Here is a 25589-nt window from a genome sequence, read left to right as displayed (position 1 = left end):
GAAAAGACGTTAGTCTGTTTAAGAAGGGTCAAATCATTGGCATGCATCAAGCAGAGAAAACATCTAAGGAGATTGCAGAAACTACTAGAATTGGGTTAAGAACTGTCCAACGCATCATTAAAAACTGGAAGGATGGTGGGGAACCATCGTCTTCCAGGAAGAAATGTGGTCGGAAAAAAATCCTGAATGATCATGATCGCCGATTACTTAAACGTTTGGTCAAATCAAATCGAAGAAAAACAACAGCAGAACTCAGGAGTATGTTTATTTGTGAACGCAAAAGCATTTCCACACACACAATGCGAAGGGAACTCAAGGGGTTGGGATTGAACAGCTGTGTAGCCGTAAGAAAACCTCTAATCAGTAAGGCTAACCAGAAAAAATGGCTTCAGTTTGCTAGGGAGCATAAAGATTGGACTCTGGAGGAATGGAAGAGGGCCATGTGGTCTGATGAGTCCAGATTTACCCTGTTCCAGAGTGATGGGCGCATCAGGGTAAAAAGAGAGGCAGGTGAAGTGATGCACCCATCATGCCTAGTGCCTACTGTACAAGCCTGTGGGGGCAGTGCTATGATCTGGGGTTGCTGCAGTTGGTCAGGTCTAGGTTCAGCAACATTGTGTGCCCAAAGAATGAGGTCAGCTGACTACCTGAATATACTGAATGACCAGGTTATTCCATCAATGGATTTTGTCTTCCCAAATGGAACGGGCATATTCCAAGATGACAATGCCAGGATTCATCGGGCTCACATTGTGAAAGAGTGGTTCAGGGAGCAAGAGACATCTTTTTCACACATGGATTGGCCACCACAGAGTCCAGACCTTAACCCCACTGAGAATCTTTGGGATGTGCTGGAGAAGGCTTTGCGCAGTGGTCAGACTCTCCCATCATCAATACAAGATCTTGGTGAAAGATTAATGCAACACTGGATGGAAATAAATCTTGTGACACTGCAGAAGCGATGCGGGCTGTAATCAAAGGTAAAGGCGGTCCAACAAAATATTAGAGAGTGTGACCATTTTTTGGTGGCGACTTTTTTTTGGCCAGGCAGTGTATATATGTATTTTTTTGTGCTTTTACTGTATACTTTTGTGAAGGTCATACCAAGGTCACCATCTTCAAAAAAAATGGTGCCGGAACAAAAGGTGGATCCAGTGAAAAATAAAACTTTAAGAGAGAGGTCAGATTTCTCTGAATGGGGGTTCTCCTGAGATGTTCTGAGCATGTGTTGTTTATAAATCAGAATCAGAACCTAACCCTGTGTTTCAGTTACCTCCGAAGTCGGTACTCAGAGTTGGGTTTGACAAAGTAGCAGCATTCCAGTTAAAATAGTCAGAGGAGTTGGGATTTCAACATGGCGATGCCCAGAGACACTCAGTCTGACGAATATCGTTTCAACTTTCAGTGGACAAACACCATTTTTAATTTATTCAGTTTATAGTTGCAGGCGCTATCAGTAACATTGATTTACATGTAAAATAAACATGTTTACTACTGCTGGTGCGAGGAGCGGCCATATTAAAACGCGAAGTCGGTCTTACAAGTCGGGGTTCCTCACATTATCCCAGTGAGAAGTTCGACTTCAGAGGGCGTCCCAGTCGATTTTTAGACTGGGAAGTCGTTATTTCCCATTGTTGACTACAAAGGGAACGCAACATCAATTTAAAATGGTTGAACTACTATTTTGTGATAAAACCACTTCTGTTGTTGTACCACTGATGCCCACTAGGAACAGTTGGCTCATATGACTGAACAGCAACACAAGTGGAGGATAGTTTTTGAAAGCTGCAACTTGTCACTGTTATCAATTTACAATTTTTTTTGGAGTTCTCTCTCTATTGTGTCCAAGGCAACCATGCAATTTGATGTGAGCATTGCGCTAGTTTGCAGAAATGCTTTTACCTTTACTTTCGAACATTTTACGGAATGTTTGGCAGTCAATTGTTAGTGCCAAATATGACAAATGCTGAGAAAAAACATTTTTAATTTTATTAAGAATAATCTAGAAAAAATTCTATATATTTTACCATTTTCAAGCAGCTCTAACAAAGTATGAGCTGTTCTAAAGAACTAGCTTCTGCAACATGCCACACTGTTAGAGGCACCACATTGGGAGAAGCAGGATATAATTATAAATGAAGACGTTTGACTCCTCTGCTTGCTGTTTTTGGACACACCTGCTGCAGGGCAATTATGTTGCTTTTGTCCAAGTCCAGCTGGGCAGAGCGCAGCTTTTCCCTCAGCTCACGGATCATTTGCTGGTACACCAAGATTTCTTCATCCTTCCCAGACAGCACTTTCTGTGTGAGGAATACATCTTGTCACCAGTGTCACAGGCTAATGTTTACTCAAGTAAGAGAACAAAATACAATAAAATCACAAAAGACAGAAAATAAGCACTCATATGAAAAAAAATAACTATTTGCAAATTTTTACACTCAGTCTGTCTCTTGAAAACTCTAAAGTAAGGCAAATACAAAAAAAGCAACTTTGTTCTCAACAGCCAATAAACCACACTGATTTCTTTTCATTTCATTTGACTTACTAACAACTGTCCGGTGTTTTTCCTGTGCTTCCATAGATCTGGTGGTGGAGAGATTTCACTAAACCACAACTGACTTGCTTGTTTGTTATAAATCAAGCAGACTATGGAGACTGGACCCTCACAGGCTAGTGGTTCAAGTCTTTTTGTACCTGTTTTAGTGGAAGAACGTACTGACGTGTTTATCTAGTAACCACAAGTTGCTGTGTTATGCTCAGGTGAAGCACGGCCAGTATTTAAAACACATAAAACACAAGGAAAGTATTGACCTAAACTGTCAGCTAGCCTAAGAACTACACATCTAGGGTCATTTTAGGCTTTTTTTTTTCTGGTATAAATTTTCTAACTGCACTCCCAGGAACAACACAACCAGATGGCTTATGAATAACTTTGGGCTTAAAGGGGCAGTTTTATGTAAAACTGCCTTTTATGAGCTTTATATCACATTACAATGTATTCCCTAATCAAAAGCAAACCTCGATTATTGCTTTGATTCTTTCATGCATGTCTGAGAAATCCTTGAATCTCTCATGGCAACCATTCAGTTGTGCAAAACGCCTGGTTGGACCTAGCTCCGCCTTCGAGGACGAAGCTCCTCCTCAGAGAAGCAGTTTCCAAGATTTTGCATTACAGCGCACCCCTCTGCTCCGAATCCCCAACTCAGCTCCTTCAGACTAGCCAGCAGCAATTAGCAAACACCTGGAGGAACTGCTGAGCACATTATAGGAGGTACTTCTCAGTGAAACGCTGATAAGAAACGTTGAAGGGTTAATAGAGGAGCCATGTTGTGATGACTTCATGAAGGTAGAGTTTCTAAAAAGACAGAGGCCCAATTTCAAGACATTAAATTAGGAAGTGACATTTCTTTTAAGTCATATTTGGTATATACATGTTTATAACAACTGAAGTTAACAGTTACTCGTTTATGCTATAAAATGGCACTATGTGTCAGGAAAACACATAATACTGTCCCTTTAACTGGATTTATTTAGAATAATCTGTGTGCATTAGAGAAAATCCAATATGGATAAGCAACTTCTGCACCCAGTTTTTAAAAATCACTGCGGTGTTAATACATCAGTCTGGGGGAAAAGAATGGCTTGAATAAAATATCAAAAGCCCAAAATGAATGACACTCATACCCCATGATGAGAGAATGTAAACCTCTGACCACAGCCGCATGAGTTAATGCGGTCAAAATGTTTCTCCAAAGGCAATGTAAGGGTTTCTGTAGAGTCAATTCTGTTAGGAATATCTGTCGAAAACAAAAAATAAAGAAGAATGAGACTTGACATTATTGCCTATATTTGTCACTCACCTTCCACTCCTCTACTTTGGCATTGACAGCTGCCATGATTGGGTCATTCTCTTCAGTCATGCTTTGAATCTTTTCTGTCAGCTCTCTAACCTGCACGTAAAAAAAACACAAAGCCTTGCTTGAGTTTGGTGCACAGAAACATTAGATTATCTACTTCAAAACAAACAGGACAGATCTAACACAGCAACTTTTCTTTGATAATATTACTCACACTCTTTGACCCTCCAAAAGAATGATAAATGATACCGCGTAACTCATCTCAGCATGGAAACATATTTTGCAAACCACCCACCGATTCAGAGTGGGATCAAAACACGGACATAAAAAAAAAAAAAACCCACACACACGCAAGCAGTGGAGTGAGAGCGGGCTTTTACTTGAAGCTTCGTGTGATCCCTTTCTTTCCTGAGCTGGTCCATAATTGAGTCAGTCTGCTGCACAACGATCTTCATCTTGTTGTACTCATCTGTCATCTTCTCCATCTCTTTCACAGACTCCTCCAGGCTTCTCTGCAGCTGCACGTTCTGTGTCTTCAGGTGTGCGTTTTCATCCTCTGCTCGCTGTTGGACGCAAAATAACAACGATAAATTAGAACAATGAATGAATATCTCAACTTTTAACACATGTTGAGCACATTAGGAGCCGACAGCCATAAAAGAAGGAGTTGTAAAAGATGATTTGTTTAAAAATATATAAAAAAGGCAGTAGGATATGCTAATGTATCTCATTTAGTAAGTGAGGTTTCCGTGAACCTGCAGGTCGTCCAGGCACTGATAGAGCTGTCGGTTGGCCAGGCTGAGCTTCCTCTGAATCTCAGCGCCGTCGTCTCTGGAGGTGAGCGGCTCCTTCTGCTCCAGCTCTCCACGGTAGAACTCCACGTCCTGCTGGAACTGCTCGTTCTGCCATGGCACAAGAAAGGCAGGAACAGCTTTCAGGAAGAATAACGACTAGACATAAATAAAAAAACTGTTTTGTTTTTTTTTTTAGAAAATTGCTTTGGACTTTTCAGCCGTTGTCAGTCATGGAACTTTGGGACAATTTAGATACGAACATCAATGTGTTTGAAAAAGATACGTGATCACAACTAATCTATCATATGCTTTTTTTGCCTTCTGTGGGGTGTGTTACTTTAACTGTCAATCAATCAATCAAATTTTATTTGCATAGCACCTTTCAGCAACAAGGCATTTCAAAGTGCTTTACAACACAACTGTGTATTTTAACGATTGTTAAAAGACTGACAAAAATAAATTACTATATTGGGTGCACCTTTAATAGGAACAGTTTTAGAATTATGTCTTTCATATTAGCACCATGTTAGAGGAGCTATGTTGAATTTGTTCTGATTTGGTCTTTTTGCAGAAAAATTCAGAACGAATCATTCTTTTGGTCGGAAGTCTTTTGTACGAGTCAGTGCATGTTTGGACAATTGTTCCCTCTGGTGTTGGGAACAATCGTCAAAAACAAAAGACAAATGTTTTTGACAATTCCAAAGAGTAAAAATCCACATCACCGTGGAAATAATATGTTGTTTTTGCAACCGGCAGCAGTTGATTGGCATCTTAAAAGCTCAAATAATACCTGAACTACGACCCCAAATCCCAAAGTTCAACGGCCACACAGATTTAAAATTTAAAATGATAATAATAGTAATTTAAAAAATAGTGGCAAAAGCAATTGAGTGCTTGCCAACAACTGATGATGTCATCCATCACATGTTACTGTGGAATATCGTCTTTACTACCAAAAAACTGACCGGTAAGCATGTCATGACAGTCCTGAGACTGTCGTACAGTGAATGACTGTTTGAAGATGCTTGGATGACATGAGTAACAACAATGAATAAGAGTATTTTTGAACTGAATACTTCTGCTACATTAACAGACCCAGAATGGGCTATTTTGTTGTAAAGATGTGTAACAGAATCAAATTCTCCATTCTTAACTGTGATCTAATTTTACGTCACTACAGTTCCTACATTTCTTACCTTCTTCTTAGATTTTTTCAACTGTCCAATGGAAGATAAACAGACAAAAGAAAGAATAGAACAAACAAAGAAGATTTGAAATCAGGCAGAAATGAGGGCAGGTGAGACCAGGTGAGGACAGAGGAGAATGAAAGGGAAAGATGGAGCTGATGTCTTCCCAGCGGTTGCGTACCTCTCTTTTTAACTTTTTCACTTCGTCCTCAGCCTCCTCCAGTCGCACAATCAGCTAGGACAAGGAAACACATAACAAAATGTGCAGATACATTTCTATCACATAATTCAACACAGTTAGCTTAGCTAGCAAGGCTATGTCTTATATGAGAAGTATTCAGTGCAGGGTGCCTAAACGCTTAAAGCAAACAATGACTAATCTGATTACCTCAAAGAGGAAATTAAGATTTGCAATACCAAGTGTTTTTTTTTCTAAAGATTTAATCCTTTGTTATTGGAATTTACCAAAACATAATCCATATACGGTTCACTAATAATCCCTGTAGTATTTTTTAAAAAGACAAACCAAAAAATTGTGTATGGAAACTAAACAGGAAGGTTACCCAAAGACTCCTGCGGTGGTGTAAAACGTGCAGGTACTGTGGGTGGCACTCATACCTCTTCATTGGTTTTCTTCTCCTTGCCCATGTCTTTGCTTAACTGGGTCAATTCCTTCTCCCGTTGCTCCAGCTGGGCCTCGAGCTGCCGAATCTCATCCCTAAGAAAGCGGCTATCTGGCCCAGTGCCGAGCTGCTGAGACGTATGGATCGGAAACGAGACAGAGAGAAGAAGAAGAGGGAGAATAAAAGAAGAAGAAAAAACAACCCCCACCTTAGTCTCTCATCACCTTCTTCTGTTTACAGAGCCAACGTGTGGCTCAGCTGTGATTGTTAAAGTCCTCAAACGAGGATTCATTTCTTTGCGAAAACAAAGGATTGCAAATTCTCCTAAAGCCAAAAAAAAATAATAATAATAGTAACTCAGTTTCAGTTCATTCAAAACAAGAAGTAAATGCTAAGACTGTGCATGGAATTAGCAGGTAATCTTCTTAGGTGCTCTCCTGCAGTGAACACAACAACCAATCCTGGTGTAGCCAAGATTACATTCTGTGATTGGCTGAAAGGTTTGGCCTTGATGGCGGAAGTGAAGAGGCAGAAAAAGTGGTTTCAGGTCAGACCCACGACGGAGGGGTCACCAGTGCCATCTGTAAGTATTCACACCCCTTTGGCTGTTTACATTTTGTCACATTAAAAACCACAAACTCTGACGTGTTTCCCTGAATAGAGCAACCAGTTAATTCTTCATTGTGAAATTGAACGGAAATGACTTAAAGAGACAGTAACTTAATTTAAAAAAAAGAGAAAAAAAGCTCTAAAGAAAGTTGCCTCGAGAGTCGAGACACATTTTTACTTATCAAACCGATACCGATTAGGGCTGAAAACAATTAATCAGATTAATTGTGATGAATCGACAATTGAAATAATCGTTATATAGTTTAGTACTCTTTAAATGAAATATGCAAACTCAAAAAAAGATAATTTGCTAAAAGAGCTGTGTACTGTACAAAAAATACATACATTTTGCATTAAGATTATAAAAAGCCCAAGTGCAATAGTTAAGCTTCATCCAGGTGAAATTCTGTAAAAAGCAAATTTCTTATTAAGCATATTACACTATGCAAATATTAATTGGTTAATCAAAATAAGAGTCAACAGATTAGCCCTACACTGTATTGATGTAAAGTCAAGCAGAAAAGGCTGAGTTTTTCACATGTACAAATGATCAAATGCTCACTGAAGGAATATGCTGCTATTTTTTAGGCAATAAAATATTTATTTTATTATTTAAAACATGTAAATGTAATTGTTTATTTTTTATTTTTGATGTATTTCTAATAGTGAATACATCAAACTTAAGTTGTTTAATGAAAAATCTGCAAAATGTGCCAATTTTTAAATCGACTAATAGTAAGGATATTTGACTAATCAAATAATCGTTAGTTGCAGCCCTAATACAGATATGTTCAAATGTGACTAACATCGGCATATACTGATGTTAATACCCAAATATCGCGCATCCCTACCTGAAATACACAATTGCTCCACAGCCTTACCTTGCGCTCTTGTTCCAGCCTGGACACTTTTGTACGAAGTTCATTTTCTAGATAACAAATGGAGCAAGAAGAGAAAAAAGAAAGAACACTATGAACATGCTGTTTTCATAAAAAATGTGTTTTTCCATCAAACGGCGTGTGCTTACGAACCGGTTTTGACGTGCTGTACACCGATATCGTCGATGAAGCTTTCATGGAGCTTAACCTCGCGCTCTTTCATCTAACAGGTGGAGACAGAGACTGAAGAGCTCAAACCAACCAACATCCATCACGTCTGTGATGGATGTTGATGACAACCATCACTAGCTGCACTATAAACTATGAAATTTTCTTCCTTCTTCAAACATAAATCATGCCTGTGAGCTAGCGAGCAGATGTGCACAGGAAAGAGCAGAGTGTAGAAACAACAAAACCTGACACCTTTAGCAGGGCCTGACCCACTTGGAGGACACGGATAATGTTCTCCTTGGCTTTATCCTTCACCTCCCATTCTTTTGTCTGCATGGAAAATATGATTTAGTCAGAAAGATTTTCAACAGTGCAGTCAGCTAAACTAATAATAACAGTGATGGAGTACATCTCTTGCAGTTGAAAACGGTGAGAGGTTAAACCAAAAATATATTTATATATATACAGTACAGACCAAAGGTTTGGACACACCTTTTAATTCAATGAGTTTCCTTTATTTTCATGACTATTGACATTGTAGATTCACACTGAAGGCATCAAAACTATGAATAACACATGTGGAAATATGCACTAAACAAAAAAGTGTAAAACAACTGAAAATACCCCTTATATTCTAGTTTCTTCAAAGTAGCAACCTTTTGCTGTGATTACTGCTTTGCACACACTCTGCATTTTCTTGATGAGCTTCAAGAGGTAGTCACCTGAAATGGTTTTCACTTCATAGGTGTGCCCTGTCAGGTTAATAAGTGGGATTTCTTGCCTTATAAATAGTCATGAAAATAAAGAAAACCCATTGAATTAGAAAGGTGTGTCCAAACTTTTGGTCTGTACTGTATATATATATATATATATATACTGTATATATGTAGAAGGTTATAGCTGCATAGACATTTTTTTCCTTCGAGTAATCAAAGATCAGTAAAGATGCTCATATTTTATTGCTGAGCTGCTGTGTCAAATGTAAGAACTATCCAGCAAGCGGCTCTGAAACTGCATAATATTAAAAGAATAACAATATACACTGCTCAAAAAAATAAAGGGAACACTTAAACAGGTGTTTAACACTTAAAGTGTTCCCTTTATTTTTTTGAGCAGTATATATTTTTTAGAACAAAATCAAGACAACTTGATATACATGCACCATCTGTCACTCAAACTCAATCAGGCAAAACATTAAGACCATAACTCTGGGTGATATGTGTCAACACAAGATTTCTCTGCGGAATATAGTCAGAACCATAACACGTCCCGGTCAGATTTCTTTAAGGAAACATGATTCACCACACCATAAAATCCCCAACATTGGGGAAAATAGCAGAAGAGCATCAGTTTCTAAAGGGGGGTATTATGTATTTTCCATAACTATGCATTTGTTTATAGCACAAAACTATATTATCTCCAGATATTATGAAACTGAACATATTAAAAATAAATTTAAAGAAATATGACTTCACATGATGGCCATATGCTGCCCTGAAATTTCCTCTGTCTCTTTAAGAAACTCCTACCCTTTTAAACCCCCCCCCCCGCCTTCCGCATGTCATCACAACGATGCTTCTCCATGATGCCAATTACAACCAATTTCTGAGTGTAGAACTGGGAAGTGCTCAGTAGAATGGCAGCTCCAGCAGGTGTTGGTCAATTGCTGCGACTGCTAGTCTGGAGGAGCTGTGTGGGGGAGGCACGGGGAAAGGCTGCGCTGTTGGGTAGGAGCTTGGGTGGGGAATGAAGCTCCAAAGAGGAGCTTAGGGTAAATAGGCAGCGTGTTGTGTACTACCACAGAAAAGTCAAGGATTTATCAAACATGCATGAATGAGCCAAAGCAACATTCTACGTAAGCTTTTGATGAGGGAATAACGCTAAGACATAAATGTTTTTTTTTAAATATTTCCCTACGGCCGAAGCTCCTTGGCCATTTTTGGATTTTCAGGAGGTGGTCAGGTAACAGCGAGGGCATATAGATAGATTGTCGTCTATTGGCACGTTGTCTGTTAGACCGTTTTATATCGAACCATTGTATATCAGAGTATTGTCTATCGAATCATTGTATATCAGAATGTTGTCTATTCAATTGTTATATACAGTATCAGAGTGTTGTCTTTTGAATCATTGTCTACCAGACTGGACCACACAGGCCAGTCCTTGCTCTCTAGGTAAATCATGACCCGGGGTTAGCCATGACTCTGTCAGTCCACTACTATTCCTTCTTTTAACCCATTTTGATAGACATCAACAGGGCCTGTATGGCGTTAGGAAGGCATGTCTTACAGATTTTACTGTCGAACACTCTACTGCATTGATTACATTAGTTAGGATTTACCTTAATCCCCTGTCAACTTTGCTAGAATCTACATTGTGTGTTGGCATCAGAGGAAGTGAAGAATTTATCCAACATCCAGAGAGTTTGAATATTGTGTGAAAACAGTTCGATACATTTACTCTACTGGATACATTAATAAAGTCATGATGATTTGATTCAACCACCACGGACCAAAACAGTCCTTAACTATGGCTAAGTCATCGTCTTTTGGCTTTCATCAAACGCTCAAATTGTTACACTTGCCCATTTATCCACTTTGTAACACAAAGTGTGGGGGGGAAAAAAAGTTCACTTGCTGCCCAGTTTATCCCATAAACAGGGTTCATGATGAAGTCATAACTGCCGTTACTTCACTCATCAGATGTCATAATGTTATGCCTGGTCTGTGCATGAATTCAATTCAATTCAATTCAATTCAAGTTGTATAGATGAAAATGTTTTGTCCCTCACACTTTCCTGTTTTTTGTTAAACTTAAATGTTTCAGACCACTAAAGAAATTTTAAGATCAAACCATTCTGGCCTTATGTGAAAAAACACCATTCCTTAAAGTAAGGAATTAATTGTCAACTTACCTGGAATAGAAGAGTTTAACTTCACCAGCCACACTTATAGGTGGTTACTGTTAAATGTGTCAAATCAGTATATCACATCTATAGAACCTATCTGACAACACGAAGGAGGCTAAGACATCTCAGAAAAACAACACATCATGCCTCAATCTATGGAAAAACAGGAACAAATGAGAAATAAGTAATTGAAATCTATCAGTTTTTCCAAGCTGAAAAAACAATCTTGACCAAAGCGAAGACAAAGGTCTCTCATATTTACCAGAAAAAAACCCACTTAGATGAACCCAAAGATGTCTGGGAAAACATCATTCTGCGTAATGAAGAAACAAAGGCAGAACTTTGTGGGAGTAATGCATTCCATTATATCTGCTCTAAAACTAGAACAACACATCAGAAAAAGAGCATTATATTGAGTTCATTCAGGCATGGTGGTGGCAGTGTGATGGTCAGGAACTTATTTGCTACTTCAGGACCTGGAGGGCTTGCCATTATTGATGGAGGCATGAATTCTGTTCTCTACCAGACAGTCTTGAAAAATATGCATCAGTCTGTGATCTTCAGCCCAACCACATTTAGGTTAGGTAGCAGGACAGTGATCCAAAGCTTGGCAACAAGTCCATGTCTAAATGCACAAAGGAACTGAAACTTCTGGAGTAGCATACACAAAGTCTGGACTAAAATCAAATTGAGGTGCTTTGGAATGACCTTAAACAAGATAGTTAATGCTCAAAAACTCTTCAATGTAAATAAAATAAAACAATTCGACGAAGAAGAGAGAGCCAAAATACCTCCATAGCGATACAAATGACTCATTGCTGAGTTTCACAAACAACTGATGGCAGTTGTTGCCAAGGGTGACATAGTGTTTTTGGGAAACGTTTTGGTTTGTAAACGGTTGTTCATAATTGTTTAGGTTGCATCATTGCCCTCATTTTTTAAAAACTTTCCGACAGTTATGATGCGTAACTGTGACAACAAAGTCTGCTTTTTTTATTATTATTCTACAACCGGTAGCAGCTGATTAGCATCTTAAAATCTCTTATACCTGAGCTATGACCACCAATGATGAGGAGCGACAAAAGCAAATAAGGTGGAATAGCAGTGCTTGCCAACAACTAATGGCGTCATCCTGGACATATTGTTACTGCTGTCTGGAAATTGAGATGTTAAAATGTCATGACAGTCATGCGACTGTCATACATCAAGACTTTAGACAGAGGCATCTCAGGATTTGTTGCGAGACTGACTGTTACCAGAGATCCTTCCTACCCACAGAATCACATCCACAACACTCTGAAGATACTTAGATGATCTAAGTTGAGACAAAATTTCATTTCATTTCAGAAAACATAAGGTGCTTCTGAATTGAACAGCATAAGCAATTAGGACCAGGAAGGAATACATTTTTTAGAAGGAGCCAGGTTAGATTGGATTGCTTTCACCCTTATTAATCAGAACTATAATTTAAGAGCTTATTTTTAATTTCTGCTGCTTGGTGATCTGAAACATTCAAGTGTGACAAACGTGGAAAAAAAAGAAGAAAACTGGGAGGACATATTTTTCAGTTCTTTGATTCCTCAAGCATGCGTTTTAAAATCAAGAAGGTAGAGAACACTGAGCACGTCAATATTATGTAAAATATAAACCATAAATAATTACCGCAACAAAAATGTGGAAGACTTCATCCAGTTCGTCTTTTTCACATTCATCAAGAGTCTTTGGATCAATTTTCAACACTTTATCCCATATGAGACCAGACGGCGGCATTTTGAACAAGGGATGTTTTTACAGATTCGGTTAATTAATGTAGTTAGTAAGCTTACTGCGACAGAGCGCCTCCACTTGATTATTATCGTCAATAATACATTATTACGGTTTTCAGTGGCATTATATAGGGAAACAAAAACAACTCTACTCATTGTTAAGAATGAACCGTACAGCATTTATATTCCAAAGCCTTGATTTAAAGACGTATTCAAAGCACTTAGTTGAATTCAGTAGGGCATGTCAGACTTGACGGAAGCAAACCTGAGGTACACAGGTGGGGTAGAGTAGCAGCAAACATTTATCCTGAAAGGTCCATGTTGTCAAGCTCTGGCTGCTGCTGCTGCTAGGTTACGGCTCACACAACAGCTACTTGAAAATAAAACAAACACGAACCGTGAGCTTTTGGTGGAAAGAAAAGAAAAGTAAGCGCAACCTGGTGGACAGCGCGAGCGTGTAACATTAAAGCAAATCAAGGCATTTTAATGCGGTTCTGGTCGCGCGGATGCTTTAAAACTTCCAACCAGCCACTGACTCTTTTTTCCCCCTAGCTCGGCTAATGTTTAACTTGCGCGCTCACCTCTGCACCGGAAGGGATAGCTGCGGTGCGTTTAAGCTAGTTGGTATAAATGAAATACTGTAAAACTCCCGAGTCTTCTGTGCCGTCCTGAATTTTTATGATAAGTTTGACTGAAGCTCGTGTCTCTGCTCTTGCATTTCCTCGGTAAGGCAGAACTAAACTATTACACTTCCACCATTTCCAGTCTTTTTAAGAGTAGTAGAAACCAAATTAGCATTGCCCGCTAAAGTTGCTAACGCAACGGGACATTAGCGAACCTGACATTTTCACAATACTCGACACTTTGTGGTGTGAAGTCTTTCAAAAAATAATGACAGCGTCATTTCTCGTTTAATTAAGCAACGCTGGCTGCTAATGAGTGACCTAAAGTGTCTGCTATTTTGTTGGGCTTAACAGCACAGGTGTGGTTTGATTACTGTTTACACGAAAGACTTAATTTCCCTACAAGTTCTCGACACTGAGATGTAGTAAATCTGTCCTTGTTTTCAACAGTGTAATCCTCTAATAAGATCATAGCATATAGCAACATTAGTAAGGTAAAGAATTGTACTTCTGACATGCTAATATCTCAATATCCAGGAAACAGAGACAAGATTTCACAGTAAATATTGTCTCCGATGTGATATGTAAGGCAACTTTGGGATTTGGAATCATAGATAAGGTATCATGTAAGCTTTTAAGTTGCTAATCATCTTCATGGTTGCAAAAACAATGTTTTTTGGGGGGGGGAGTTGCCACAGTTACGCGTCATAGCAACTGTTCTAAAGTTAAAAAAAAAAAAGTAAATGCAAAAATCCTCCTAGCTCCACAACATCCAAATAATTGTCAGAGAAAACAATGGTTAAAAAATAAAAAAATAAAAATATGAGCATAGCAACGTGCTGCCACAATCCTAGAATCAATATACATAGAGTTTTCTTATGATTTGGTATTACTTGGGTATTAAATATGTGTTATTAATTGCCTCCAATACATTTGTGTTTATGTTTGTAAAAAGTTTAGTTTGGTAGGATTCTTCATTAATAACTGCAAAAAATAAAACATTTTCTTTGAAGGTCTTACTTTTAAAACTTATGAGTAGATTTTGTTGTTTTGGAATTTGTAGTTAGCCAGTGTTGCGCCAAATAAAAACTCCCTGCTGTTCTTACATTTAATAATTTCAAACCTTCTTTGTTTGTTGGTTGGTTGGTTTGTTTGCTCTCTTGCACAGTGACCCATGACGGCTTGGGTCAGCTATGGCTGTTGTGTCATGGAAGGAGATGTTGCTTCTGACTGGGCTGGTGATGGGATGTTACTGGAACAGTCTGGCATGCGGCTTTGTGTTTGACGACGTCTCGGCTATCCTCGACAACAAGGACCTCCGGCCCTCCACGCCTCTGCGCAACCTGTTCCTCAATGACTTTTGGGGAACGCCGATGGCCGAGGCAAGTATCTGTTAAAGGTCTACCTCCAGCATACTGAATATTGGTTAATTTATCGAATGCTGCATCCCATCGCGGCATCATATTTTGGTTAAGTTTCAGTTTTGAATTGTAAAATGTCTACAGGAGAGGAGCCACAAGTCTTACAGACCACTGACGGTGCTCACGTTCCGACTCAACTACCTCTTCAGTGAACTCAGTGCGGCTTCCTATCACCTGCTCAACATCGTTCTGCATGGAGTCGTCTGCATGCTTTTCCTGCGGGTTTGCCGACTGTTCCTGGACAAGACTTTTAGCTTGCTTGCTGCGCTGCTCTTTGCCGTGCACCCCATCCACACGGAGGCCGTAAGTTTGGATTGTGTTTAGTGGGAAATTAAAAAAAATGCAATGCACTGTTGGATATTGAAGAAAACAGCTTGGGGGATTCTGAAGTCAACTTACTCAGAGGTCTGGGTATTGTTTTTGAAATGCCTGAAAATAGTCAGTTGGACATATGGACTAATCTTGTGACCAAATATAACTTACTGGAAGTAGGACTGTCAAAATAACAAATTTTCTGGACAATAAATTGTCCAAGAAATTATTGCCATAAATTTTAATATAGTCATTTTGAGACCATTTTCAGTTAATATAATAACAATGGCATATTACAGTTTCAGTATGTAACTGGCCGTCCACCACCAATCCTCTACTGTGTCCATCTGGACCATCCAGGGTTGCACAGCAGTCATCAGTGAACAAGTCTGTTTGAAAATGAATCTTCATGTACGGCTGGGCCCACTGTGACCGTTTCTGCTTGTGAGCTCTGGTTAGGGGCCCAATAGTAGGTTGATGCACCACAAGCCTCTGGAGGATCCTCCACCTTGAGGCTCCAGCAGCTTCAAATAACCGTTTGCTGCTTTGTAAGGGCATTTTAACAGCTGCTCTCTTAATCCGATGAATTTATCTAACAGAAACCTTCCTCATTAAGCCTTTATCTGTACAAACCCATCTTTGTTCTGAATCAGCCACAAATCTCTTCACAGGACGATAACGCTTCAGTTTTTGTTAAATATCTAATGTTTTCATTCGACACTACACTGTCTGATGATTTTCATCAGTAGAGATCCTTTCTCTTTCCCATATTGCTTGAAACCTGTGGCCTGCTTAATAAAGTGGAACATCCTTCTTAAGTAGATTTCCTTTAATTGAGCTCACCAGACAAACTAATCAACCAGCTCTCTGAAATTAATTATAGTGATTCAAAGATCCCTAACACACGATATCATCTATAAATTTAATAGCACAACAAAAAATTTAATATTTCTGACACTTTAATCCAATTTGCATAATAATTTAGAACACAGTGTAGTGAAAACAAATATCCTGTTTACTTTTGAAACGACTTATTTAAGAAAAACTTTAAAAGGTTAATTGGTTTCTCTAAAAATTCTCCTAAGGTCTGATTGTGTGTGTGGATGGTTGTTTATCCTGTCTGTCTCTGTGTTGCCCTGCGATGTATTGGCGACCTGTCCAGGGTGTACCCCGCCTCTTGCCTGAAACGTTCCCTCGAGATAGACACCAGCGAACGTTCATAATATCCAGAGTAATTATGCTCTGAATAGCTTGTTCTTTGAGCAAATAGCCTATTTTTGATCTTCTATGTTCCAGTTAACTATTAGTCAATTACTAAATTTGAGAACGATATTTCAATTGTTGAATGAATTGTTTCAGCCCTAGTTTAAAATAAATGTAATTTGTTTACGCTGTTTTTTCCTTTTGTCAGTCCCATAATTTGAACAACAATATCTGGACCGTTTGATTAGAAAAATTATTTTCTAAAATACAATTCAATTCGGAATCGAATTGTGACCATAAATATCGGAATTGATTCTCTAGACACTGAAAAATGTGCTCTCTACTGTTCAGTTATTGAACCACTTCACTGTGGTGGGCACCGTTTTGCTTTTTGTTTCTTGTTTTTTTTTACCCATACTTTCTAATACGGCACCAGCTACCACAGCTGTTGTTGAACTGGATGTCATCTGCCCCCCTGTCGCACATCCCGCCGCTCGGCCCCGAGTCTTCTTCCCGGCCCGTTCCAATCCGCGCAGCGCCTCTCAGACATCTTGAATGGAAACAATTTGACTCACAAATGAGGCCTCAAAGTTGCTCCAACGGATGCCCTTTGCGTTATCGCCGTCTGGAATCTCTTTCTGAACAGATCATTTGTTTTGCTGCAACGTTCCAAGTACTGAAGGTCCCTTCACGATAAGTGCGCACAAAGAGGCCTTGTCCTGCCTCGTCACTGTTCTCTGCTGATGACTTTTTGAATGGAGGTTTTTTTTTTCTGAATCTCCCAAGAATCTTCAAATCTAAATTGTTTTGGTGTTCTCCTTAAAATCTCCAAAAGTGGCTGGAGGGCGAAGAATGCAGTTGAAAAGCAGTTTGCAGATGCTCACTCAGAGGAGGGGTAAATTGGGTCTGGGTAATTCTGTGTAACTGAGCTAACCATGTTCAACTTGTCTTCTGTTCAGCTGGGTTAGCTTTGATGAACTGATTAGATATATGAGAGCTTCCTAGAAGTTGGATGCCTCTGCTTTTTTTGTTGTTCTTCTTTCCTTCCTTTGCTAATTGACAAATAGGTCAGTCCTGTGAACAGAGCATGTGCTCCGTTTGAATGTTGTCTCTAATCCTTTTAGTCAGAGGCCGCAGCCCTCCCCTTAATGCCTGTGCGTGTGTGTTCTTAAGGGCTGCGGACCGCAAAATAATAGGCTCTTAATTTGCAAAGCTCTTTTTGGAATCACGTGTGGAACCTTATGAGAGGTTTTAGGGCTGGGCTGGTTTGGAATGAAATAAGGCTTCGGGATGGAACGGAGAATGTTGTTTCTTCCACACGAGGGCAGTCATCATTTACCCAAGTGACAGACGTTGCTGTCAGAGAGGCTCTTTTAAAAGACGAACTATATCTGCTGAGGTGATTTACCTGAGAGCTTTTGTTTCCACAGCTGGATTGGACGGCTCAGATCAGCGGTACTCCGGCTTCCCACTGTTGTAGATAACTCCGGTTTTCAACGCTCCCAAAGACGCAGTGTTATTCCGTGTATTAGGTATCCCGCTGTGGAATGTGTCACCTCACTTCTGTCAATGAGTTTCAGGATTTATTGCTAAATGGCTTGTTATGAAACCTGGGAGTCGTAGTGAATCATTTTTCGCTCTTAAGTTAAACAGAATTCATCTTCCCAGAGAAAAGACTTTTAGCAGGAAATGCAGCAATTCTGTGTGAGGGCTTCTTTGCTTGGTAATTAGTGTGGTTTGCAGAAGGTGTGCAGAAAAAAAAATCTTAATTCTGCTCTCAGAATCTTATCAAATAAATCCTCTGGCTCAGAGCCAGCTTTTTTTTTTATGTCTTTAGTGTTTTTCAGTCAGTGGCTGCTGCCTCCATAGATGCCTCTAAATAAAACTTATGTTTCTGTGTTATGCAACATCTGGTTTCAACCATAAGACGTTAGTTCGAAGCAGTCTTCTCTTTATGCGCACAGCGTAAGGGTAGCATTTGCTCACTGTCTTCCACCACCTCCATCTCGACACACTTCAGAACTGCAGAGAGAATAAAACCCACCGTCCTGAGAAAGTTTGCAATCGATTGTTCAAATTCTACTCACACCTTATTAACTGTTTTAGATTTTGTCATGTTAAAACAAGAGAGGCACCAATATAAAAATTTGTGGGGATATAAGGGTGCAACTAACAATTACTTTAGAAATTGATTTTTCTGATGATTAATCGATTAATCGGATGAAGAAAAATGACACATTCTGCAAATTTTTCATTTAACCACTAAAGCCTTTTTTTATACATTATATATTAGAAATGTACTATATTAATATAAACAAATTATTAAAATCTTTTTAAATAGGAAAATAAACATTTTATTGCCTAAGAGTTAATAACGTGGCATTTCATTAGTGAATTTGAACCACGTGAAGCTAAAACTATTGTCAGTTGAGGAGTTTTGGCTTAAAACATATTCACAGACAAAAGTGTTTTTAACTTGTATGCAAAATATGTATATATTTTTGTGCAGTTTTTTGCTTATTTACTGCTCTGAATTGGTTTTTTTCACCAAATGGCCTTTTTTGGAGTCTGTATACTCTAATTAATGATTAATCATTAGTTGTCAATTATTCCATTAATCGATTAGTTGAGATTAATCCAATTAGTGGTTTATTCTTTATGTAAACGTGTGCCAAAGCAGATATGGCAGCAGTGTTTTGAGTGGTTTCTTTTTTTTTTTTTCTCTGGAGAGTTTTTGCGGCGCTAGTGGCTCGTATTTTTTCCACAGTAGGCAGACAGGAAGGAGGGTGAGGAGAGGGGGGAAGACATGTGGTAAAGGTCGTCGGGACCGGGAGTCGAACCCGCGACGTCTGCGTCGCGCTAACCCCCTGCGCCACCACAGCACGTCCCCATTGAGTGGTTTCTTGTTGTGGAACAGCTTTGCTTTTTTTTTTTTTTTTTTTATGAAAGTAAAAATGAAAGTAACTAGGTCATGTGTTGACAGTTTACTTTTTAGTACTGAAATGTCTGAGGTGTCAACAATAATACATTTCCATTTTTTTGGTGTTGTGCTGCTTTCCCAAAAATCAATCAAGAAACACTGAATACAACAAAAACTCTCCTCACAGCAAGTTTATCCTGAGTCAAAAAATGTTAACTCAGAAATTTCCATGCTTTTTTTTCTGGAAAATTTCTTGGATTAATTTAAAAGTATTTGAGGTTCTTTTTCTAAGCAAATTTTTTGACTTTTCAAATTCAGAAATTTCCTAGTTCTTTTTATAAAACTTTTTTTTAGATTAATCTTGAAATGTTAGTGTTTTTCTAGTTAATTTTCAACTTTTCAAACCTAGAAACTTCCTTGTTTTTCTAGAATATTGCCCAAATATCAAACTTGTTTTTTCTAGAGAGAAATTTACTCAACCCCCTTTATTTGAATTTTTTAATTTTTCTAACTACAGTGGCCCTAACAAGTCATTGTACTATCAAATTCAAGTTGGAACTTCGAAGTGTTGATTTTGCTTTCAACTCTAGAATTTAAAGGAACTCAGTGTTTCAGCAGGTTTGCAGTTTTCAGGAAGTTTGTTCAGATTAGAGGAGCATGAAAACTGAATGCTGATTCTCCATGTTTGGTTCTGATGCTGAGCTCCAGATTGTCTCCTCGGTTGTGTGTCGAGTCAAACAGAAGCTTTGAAAGCTTTTTTTGCCCTCTGTGTTTGCTGGCTGATAATATGGATGTTGAATTTTCCAACAATAATTAAATAGTCATAATCAACGCATATCACTGAATTCAATCAAAAAAATTGGCCATATCTTTTGGGGGTTTATATAGGGTTAGAAGCAGAACTTGTGGGTTTTTACCTCAATTTCCAGATATTCATATTTTTCTAAAAATGTTGTCTTAACATCCTTCATCTCAGTGGTCTCAAACACCCCATGCCTGTGGCTCCTATACTGTTGCTGAACTATGGATATTAATATTCTTGTTCATAAAACGCCTTTTCCTTTCTATTCAGGTGACTGGTGTTGTTGGTAGAGCGGAGCTCCTTTCTTCAATTTTCCTCTTGGCTGCTTTCCTGGCATACACAAAATCAACTAGTACAGACCACTCCATTGGTAAGTCACATGGACAGAAAATTCTTTAATGTTTCCTGACTTTAATTTTTTATTTTTTTTTTAAAGCATTTTCTATGAACTGTCTTTGTTTTTTTCTTTCAAAAACCAATTTCCTTTATCCTTATTAGATTATCCTTTTTGATGATCTAACACATTTTTCTATCTAACAAAGATAACTAGACTAAAGACAAAAAACACTCTGTGTTTATGTACCCACGTAAACACAGAATCTTCTCAAATCCCCATCTTCGTTGAAGTTTTCCTCTTTTTTTTTTTAAATTACCTTAGTGGTCATTTTAATAAGAAGCTATCCATATCAACCTGACCTTTTGTGAAAATGTAAAATTTCACTTGGCCAATAGAAATCCTTTTCTCCTCTTTTGGAGCCAGTCAGAGGTGGACTTCCTGATGTGTTTTGGATGTTGTTCTGGGTTCTCGTCTTATCTGCTGATTTAATTGGTTGACATGAGAAAGATCTGCATTTTTTCCATTTGTGTTGAACGGTTCTCACTATTCTTTGCATTGATGGCTTTGGCAACCAAACTAATTGATGCCAGTGAATTTGTTCATCTGTTCTTGTTCTTGTATTGTTATAGACTGGTACCATTTTGAGATCTTTTAGCCTACTTCATGATGTAAGACAGGTTCTGTTTTGTGTTTTTGTGATTCTACAGGTCACTCAGCAATCACGAAGAAACGTAGTTTTTGGTGTTTAATTCAGTTTTCCAAAGAATTCACCCAATAATAATTAATTGCTGGTTGTAAATATGTGAAAGGCACGTGTTTTACATGAGGATTCGAAAATACTTTTTGTATTTGCTCAGTTTATTCTTGTCTTGTGTTAAAATTTGTTTGATGATTGGAAACGTTGAAGTGAAACAACATACAAAGACATTATGTATATTATTGAGACCACATGTTTGCTACTACCAAGAACCCAGCCGACACTTCATGGGTAGAATGGGTGGATAATTTGACCAGTCATCACAATGTTTGTGGTTTCTACCGCAGGGTCTCTGTATTCTATAGAATCTGTCTACATGACAGCAAACCCCAAATCGCTCGCATTAACAGGTGCCTTTAGGGGAAGTTGCTGGCTTTTTCAGCATGGAGGGAACACATTTTACAGAGCATTTCGAGTTTGAACATAGCTCTGATTTTCCTTGGGTCATAAACTTTCCAATGAAATGTTAGTCTTTTTCTAAAGAATGCCCCCTTTTTATTGCTTATGTTCGCCTACATTTCAAGTAAACCCGTATTTGACAACATGTCGTGCTAAAGAAGAGATGCCGAGGGACTAGTAGGTTAAAGACACTTGAATATTTTTTTTCCATTGTTCAGGTCTGGAGGCTACATCAGTGTTCTATTACTGGGGTTATGGATGGAATGTACTCAAGGACCAGAATTATCTAGGCTGGCCATGCAGGACATACTTTGTTTTTGAAATTTGCTCATTTTTCCCACAATATCAATATTTATCAATATTTTCTTTTGTTTTATTTTAACTGTGCCGTTGGATAGCCTTATAAATACAATGTTTGTAAGAATATTTAGTTTTTTCAAATCTCCATTTTTGTTGAAGTTTTTATAAATAACTGTTTTTTGGGTATAGAGCAGAGTTTTTGTGTAATACACTTAAAGATGTGATAGTTTTCCCAGATGTTCGGCGATGTGTGGAATAGGCCTGAGATGGCATTGGAAGACTTCCTCTGCCAAAATGATCACCTTCAGGTTTTCCTCCAATTAGCAGGTTTTCCATATGAGCAAGTCGGATTCTTTCTGAAAAAAAAAAAAAAAGTTTTATGGTCAAACACGGCAAAGATTCCAGCAATAAAAGACTCAAATTATGGCAAAATATTTCATGGAACAATCAGTTATTTGGTTTATGGGGAAATCACTTTTTCACTCACTTCAATTTAAACACTGCGTTTTGTCTAATTGCTCTAAATATGTTTGATGACTTGAAGCAATACAGGTTTTTCCTCACCACTGTGTGTAAACACTTCGGACTGGAACTGGCTATCGGGTACAAACGCGGAGCAATTATCTTAAAGGGCACTTTACAGAAACCTGATACGAAAGCTACTCACTTCTTGATTTATTTAAACAAAAGAAACTCAGACACCAAATTTTATATACAGTCAAGTGATCTCGTTGTCTCAAATGTTTGTTCTTTCTTCCTCTTTTTTTTTTTTTTTTTCCCAGTGTGGCCCCCCATTGCTCTGACTGTAGTTCTGGTGGCTGCAGCAACGCTGTGCAAGGAGCAGGGGATCACCGTGGTCGGCATCTGCTGTGTCTATGAAGTGTTTGTTGCACAAGGGGTAGGGCTTCTACAGACACCTTGGTCTTGTTCATTACAGTTGATCGCATACAGAATGTTTGCGATCAACTCTTGGAGCACAAAGAGGCTTTCTTAGATAAACATGAGGAATTTGTGGAAAAGAAAAAAACAAATTTTCTGTCTCAGACCAGTATAACTGTTCTCAGTGTTCCACTTCTAGTAAAAGGTTAAACCACATTTTACCTCTCTCTGGACCTTCAGAACATTCATATATGCAGATATTGTAATAAATAATAAATAACAAATGCTGTTGTGCGGTATGTAAAGGGGAACTCTTATGTAAAATCCACTTTTTTGAGCTCTACATTTTGTCATAATGTTATTCCCTCATTAAAAACATACCTGGAGTGTTGCCTTGGTTCTTTCATGCCTGTTTGGGAAATCCTCTTATGCTCCCATGACAACCATTTAGCTGTGCAAAATGCCTTGGTGGCCCTATCACCGCCTTTAATACGAAACTCCTCCTCTGAGCTGCAGTTTCCAAATTTCCGAACTTCTGCCTCACAGAGCCACAACTCTCTCACTCAGCTTCTTCAGACTAGCCAGCAGCAAATAGCAAACACCTGGTGGAACTGAGCTGAGCTGCTTCTTAGAGTAACGGTGGTTAGAAACGTTGTCAAAGAGTTAATAGAGGAGCCATGTTGTGATGACTTCCTGAAGGCGGAGTTTCAGAAAGAGCAGGAGTTTTTAAAGAGACAGAGGGCCAATACAAGGCGTTAAATTACAAAGACAAATTTCTTTTAAGTCATACTTGATGTACAGTACAGACCAAAAGTTTGGACACACCTTTGTAATTCAATGGGTTTTCTTTATTTTCATGACTATTTATAAGGCAAGAAATCCCACTTATTAACCTGACAGGGCACACCTATGAAGTGAAAACCATTTCAGGTGACTACCTCTTGAAGCTCATCAAGAAAATGCAGAGTGTGTGCAAAGCAGTAATCACAGCAAAAGGTTGCTACTTTGAAGAAACTAGAATATAAGGGCTATTTTCAGTTGTTTTACACTTTTTTGTTTAGTGCATATTTCCACATGTGTTATTCATAGTTTTGATGCCTTCAGTGTGAATCTACAATGTCAATAGTCATGAAAATAAAGGAAACTCATTGAATTAAAAGGTGTGTCCAAACTTTTGGTCTGTAATGTACATATAAAGTGTTTTTATAACTACTGAAGGTAACATAGGTATAAGATTGTGTGATGAAATGGCAGTATGTGCCTGTAAAACATAGAACACTGCCCTTAAAGTGGAATGAAACCCAGTGTAAAAACATAACCCAAACAAATTTAGAAAAATTACAAAGTGGGCAGTGCCAGTTGGTCAGGACGACCAACTTAGCCAATTAGCAACTTTGTCACTATATTTAATGATTTTTTCTTTTTTTAGAGCCCTCTATTGACTATTTGTCAAAATGAGCGACAAGCAGCAAATCTAGTGACCTTTTCATGTGTTATTGGAGACTTTGGCTATGGCGTGTGAAAGCACCAGTCGTTGTGCAGTAACTGGTCTGAGCGAGCAGTGACTGCTGTCCTGAGCCGCTTTCCAAGCCTTGTAGCATTATCTTAGGAAGTTTACATGAAAATGTCCCAATTTGCACTGTAACAAAAGATAACACACCCGTAAGGTTCAATTTACAGTTTATCTACAAAGAAAGTTGATTTGGTGTTTAATTGCTCTTTAAAATGACTTTGAAGTTGACTTGACTCCTATTATTTCTTCTCTTTGCCATTCATAGTTTACTCTGCCCATGATGCTGGACACTGTGCGACAAGTCCTGCAGGGCAAAGACGGTTTCCCGTACGCGGTCCTGCAGACTCTGCTGAAGCTCATCGTCCTCGTCATCAGCACCCTGCTGCTCGTCATTCGTCAGGGTCCAGGTCATCCAGTCCCAGTTGCCTGTCTTCACCAGGTAGGCCGACCTCATAACTACATGCACAGAGTCAGGAAATGATTACATGAATTAACATTATGTGACTTAGAATAAAAAATCCCTGCCTTTGTTTCACATTAGTCAAACTTTTAGGAGAGTGAATAAATTATAATGTGCTACGTGGGTGATGCATCTTTACCAAAGATATTCAAACGGTAAATGTCAGTGTAATAAAATGTTAACCATTATTTGCTTGCTAATGGAGTTCAGCATTATGCAAACACAGTTCACTGATGTGGTTCATGATTTAATTGCGACTGCATTATGGTTTACAGAAGGTTTTTGTTTATTTCAATAAATTGACCATCCTAATGTGGTTTCTGAGTATTTCACTTAATGCATGTGGCTAATGGGTCTGTGTTTTTATTGTGTTTTATAATTATTTTTTATTTCTTTTATCTATCCATCTGTTTTGTTGTACCTGCATGGTTGTAATCAGGGTTACAGTAGGAGTCTGCCTATCATTTTTTAAAATATTTTTTTAATTTTTTTGAAAATTTCCTTTATTTAACCAGGTAAACCCCGTTCAGATCTAGATCTCATTTTCAAGAGGGACCTGGGACAAAAAAATTTGCAATAACATTAAATATCACACGCATATTTTATGATCCACTGAGTTTTTTCCACTTTAAGAACTTTTTTTTTAATAGCATCCTAAAAAATGTGTCTGGCATAATCTATTAAAACCAAGTGTGACTTTTAGCAGTTTGTATTAAAATATTTCCTGCTTCAAGTTATGACACCTGGCAGCAGGTGACGGATAAAAGAGTGGCCTTCAACCTTCTAGATCTCTGCGTATTGTCTGAAGGTCTCCTTTGAGCACTTTCTTTTGCATCTTAATAAAAAATGGCTTTGAACTGTATAAGCAAT

The 25589-nt window shown here is 38.4% G+C and overlaps 2 protein-coding genes across 2 annotated transcripts in view; one reads left to right on the top strand and one right to left on the bottom strand.

Moving 5' to 3' along the window:
- cep290 (centrosomal protein 290) overlaps nucleotides 1–13322 on the bottom strand; it is a 67714-nt gene extending 54392 nt beyond the window's left edge. The window contains 10 exon segments of the mRNA XM_032545902.1: nucleotides 2178–2300; nucleotides 3861–3950; nucleotides 4238–4420; nucleotides 4613–4759; nucleotides 6020–6073; nucleotides 6457–6591; nucleotides 7952–7998; nucleotides 8102–8171; nucleotides 8372–8449; nucleotides 12690–13322. Coding sequence (XP_032401793.1) covers nucleotides 2178–2300; nucleotides 3861–3950; nucleotides 4238–4420; nucleotides 4613–4759; nucleotides 6020–6073; nucleotides 6457–6591; nucleotides 7952–7998; nucleotides 8102–8171; nucleotides 8372–8449; nucleotides 12690–12797 — 1035 coding nt within the window. The 5' untranslated portion in view covers nucleotides 12798–13322.
- A 66-nt stretch (nucleotides 13323–13388) lies between these two features.
- tmtc3 (transmembrane O-mannosyltransferase targeting cadherins 3) overlaps nucleotides 13389–25589 on the top strand; it is a 33245-nt gene continuing 21044 nt past the window's right edge. The window contains 7 exon segments of the mRNA XM_032545822.1: nucleotides 13389–13518; nucleotides 14585–14798; nucleotides 14922–15140; nucleotides 20345–20444; nucleotides 22650–22765; nucleotides 24525–24653; nucleotides 24655–24698. Of these exon segments, the coding sequence (XP_032401713.1) occupies nucleotides 14610–14798; nucleotides 14922–15140; nucleotides 20345–20444; nucleotides 22650–22765; nucleotides 24525–24653; nucleotides 24655–24698 (797 nt within the window). The 5' untranslated portion in view covers nucleotides 13389–13518; nucleotides 14585–14609.

This window comes from Xiphophorus hellerii, chromosome 2 (assembly GCF_003331165.1).
Source record: "Xiphophorus hellerii strain 12219 chromosome 2, Xiphophorus_hellerii-4.1, whole genome shotgun sequence".
Taxonomy (NCBI): Eukaryota; Metazoa; Chordata; class Actinopteri; order Cyprinodontiformes; family Poeciliidae; genus Xiphophorus; species Xiphophorus hellerii.
Note: the sequence above shows the minus strand (reverse complement) of the source record. Positions and strands in the feature narration are given on the sequence as shown.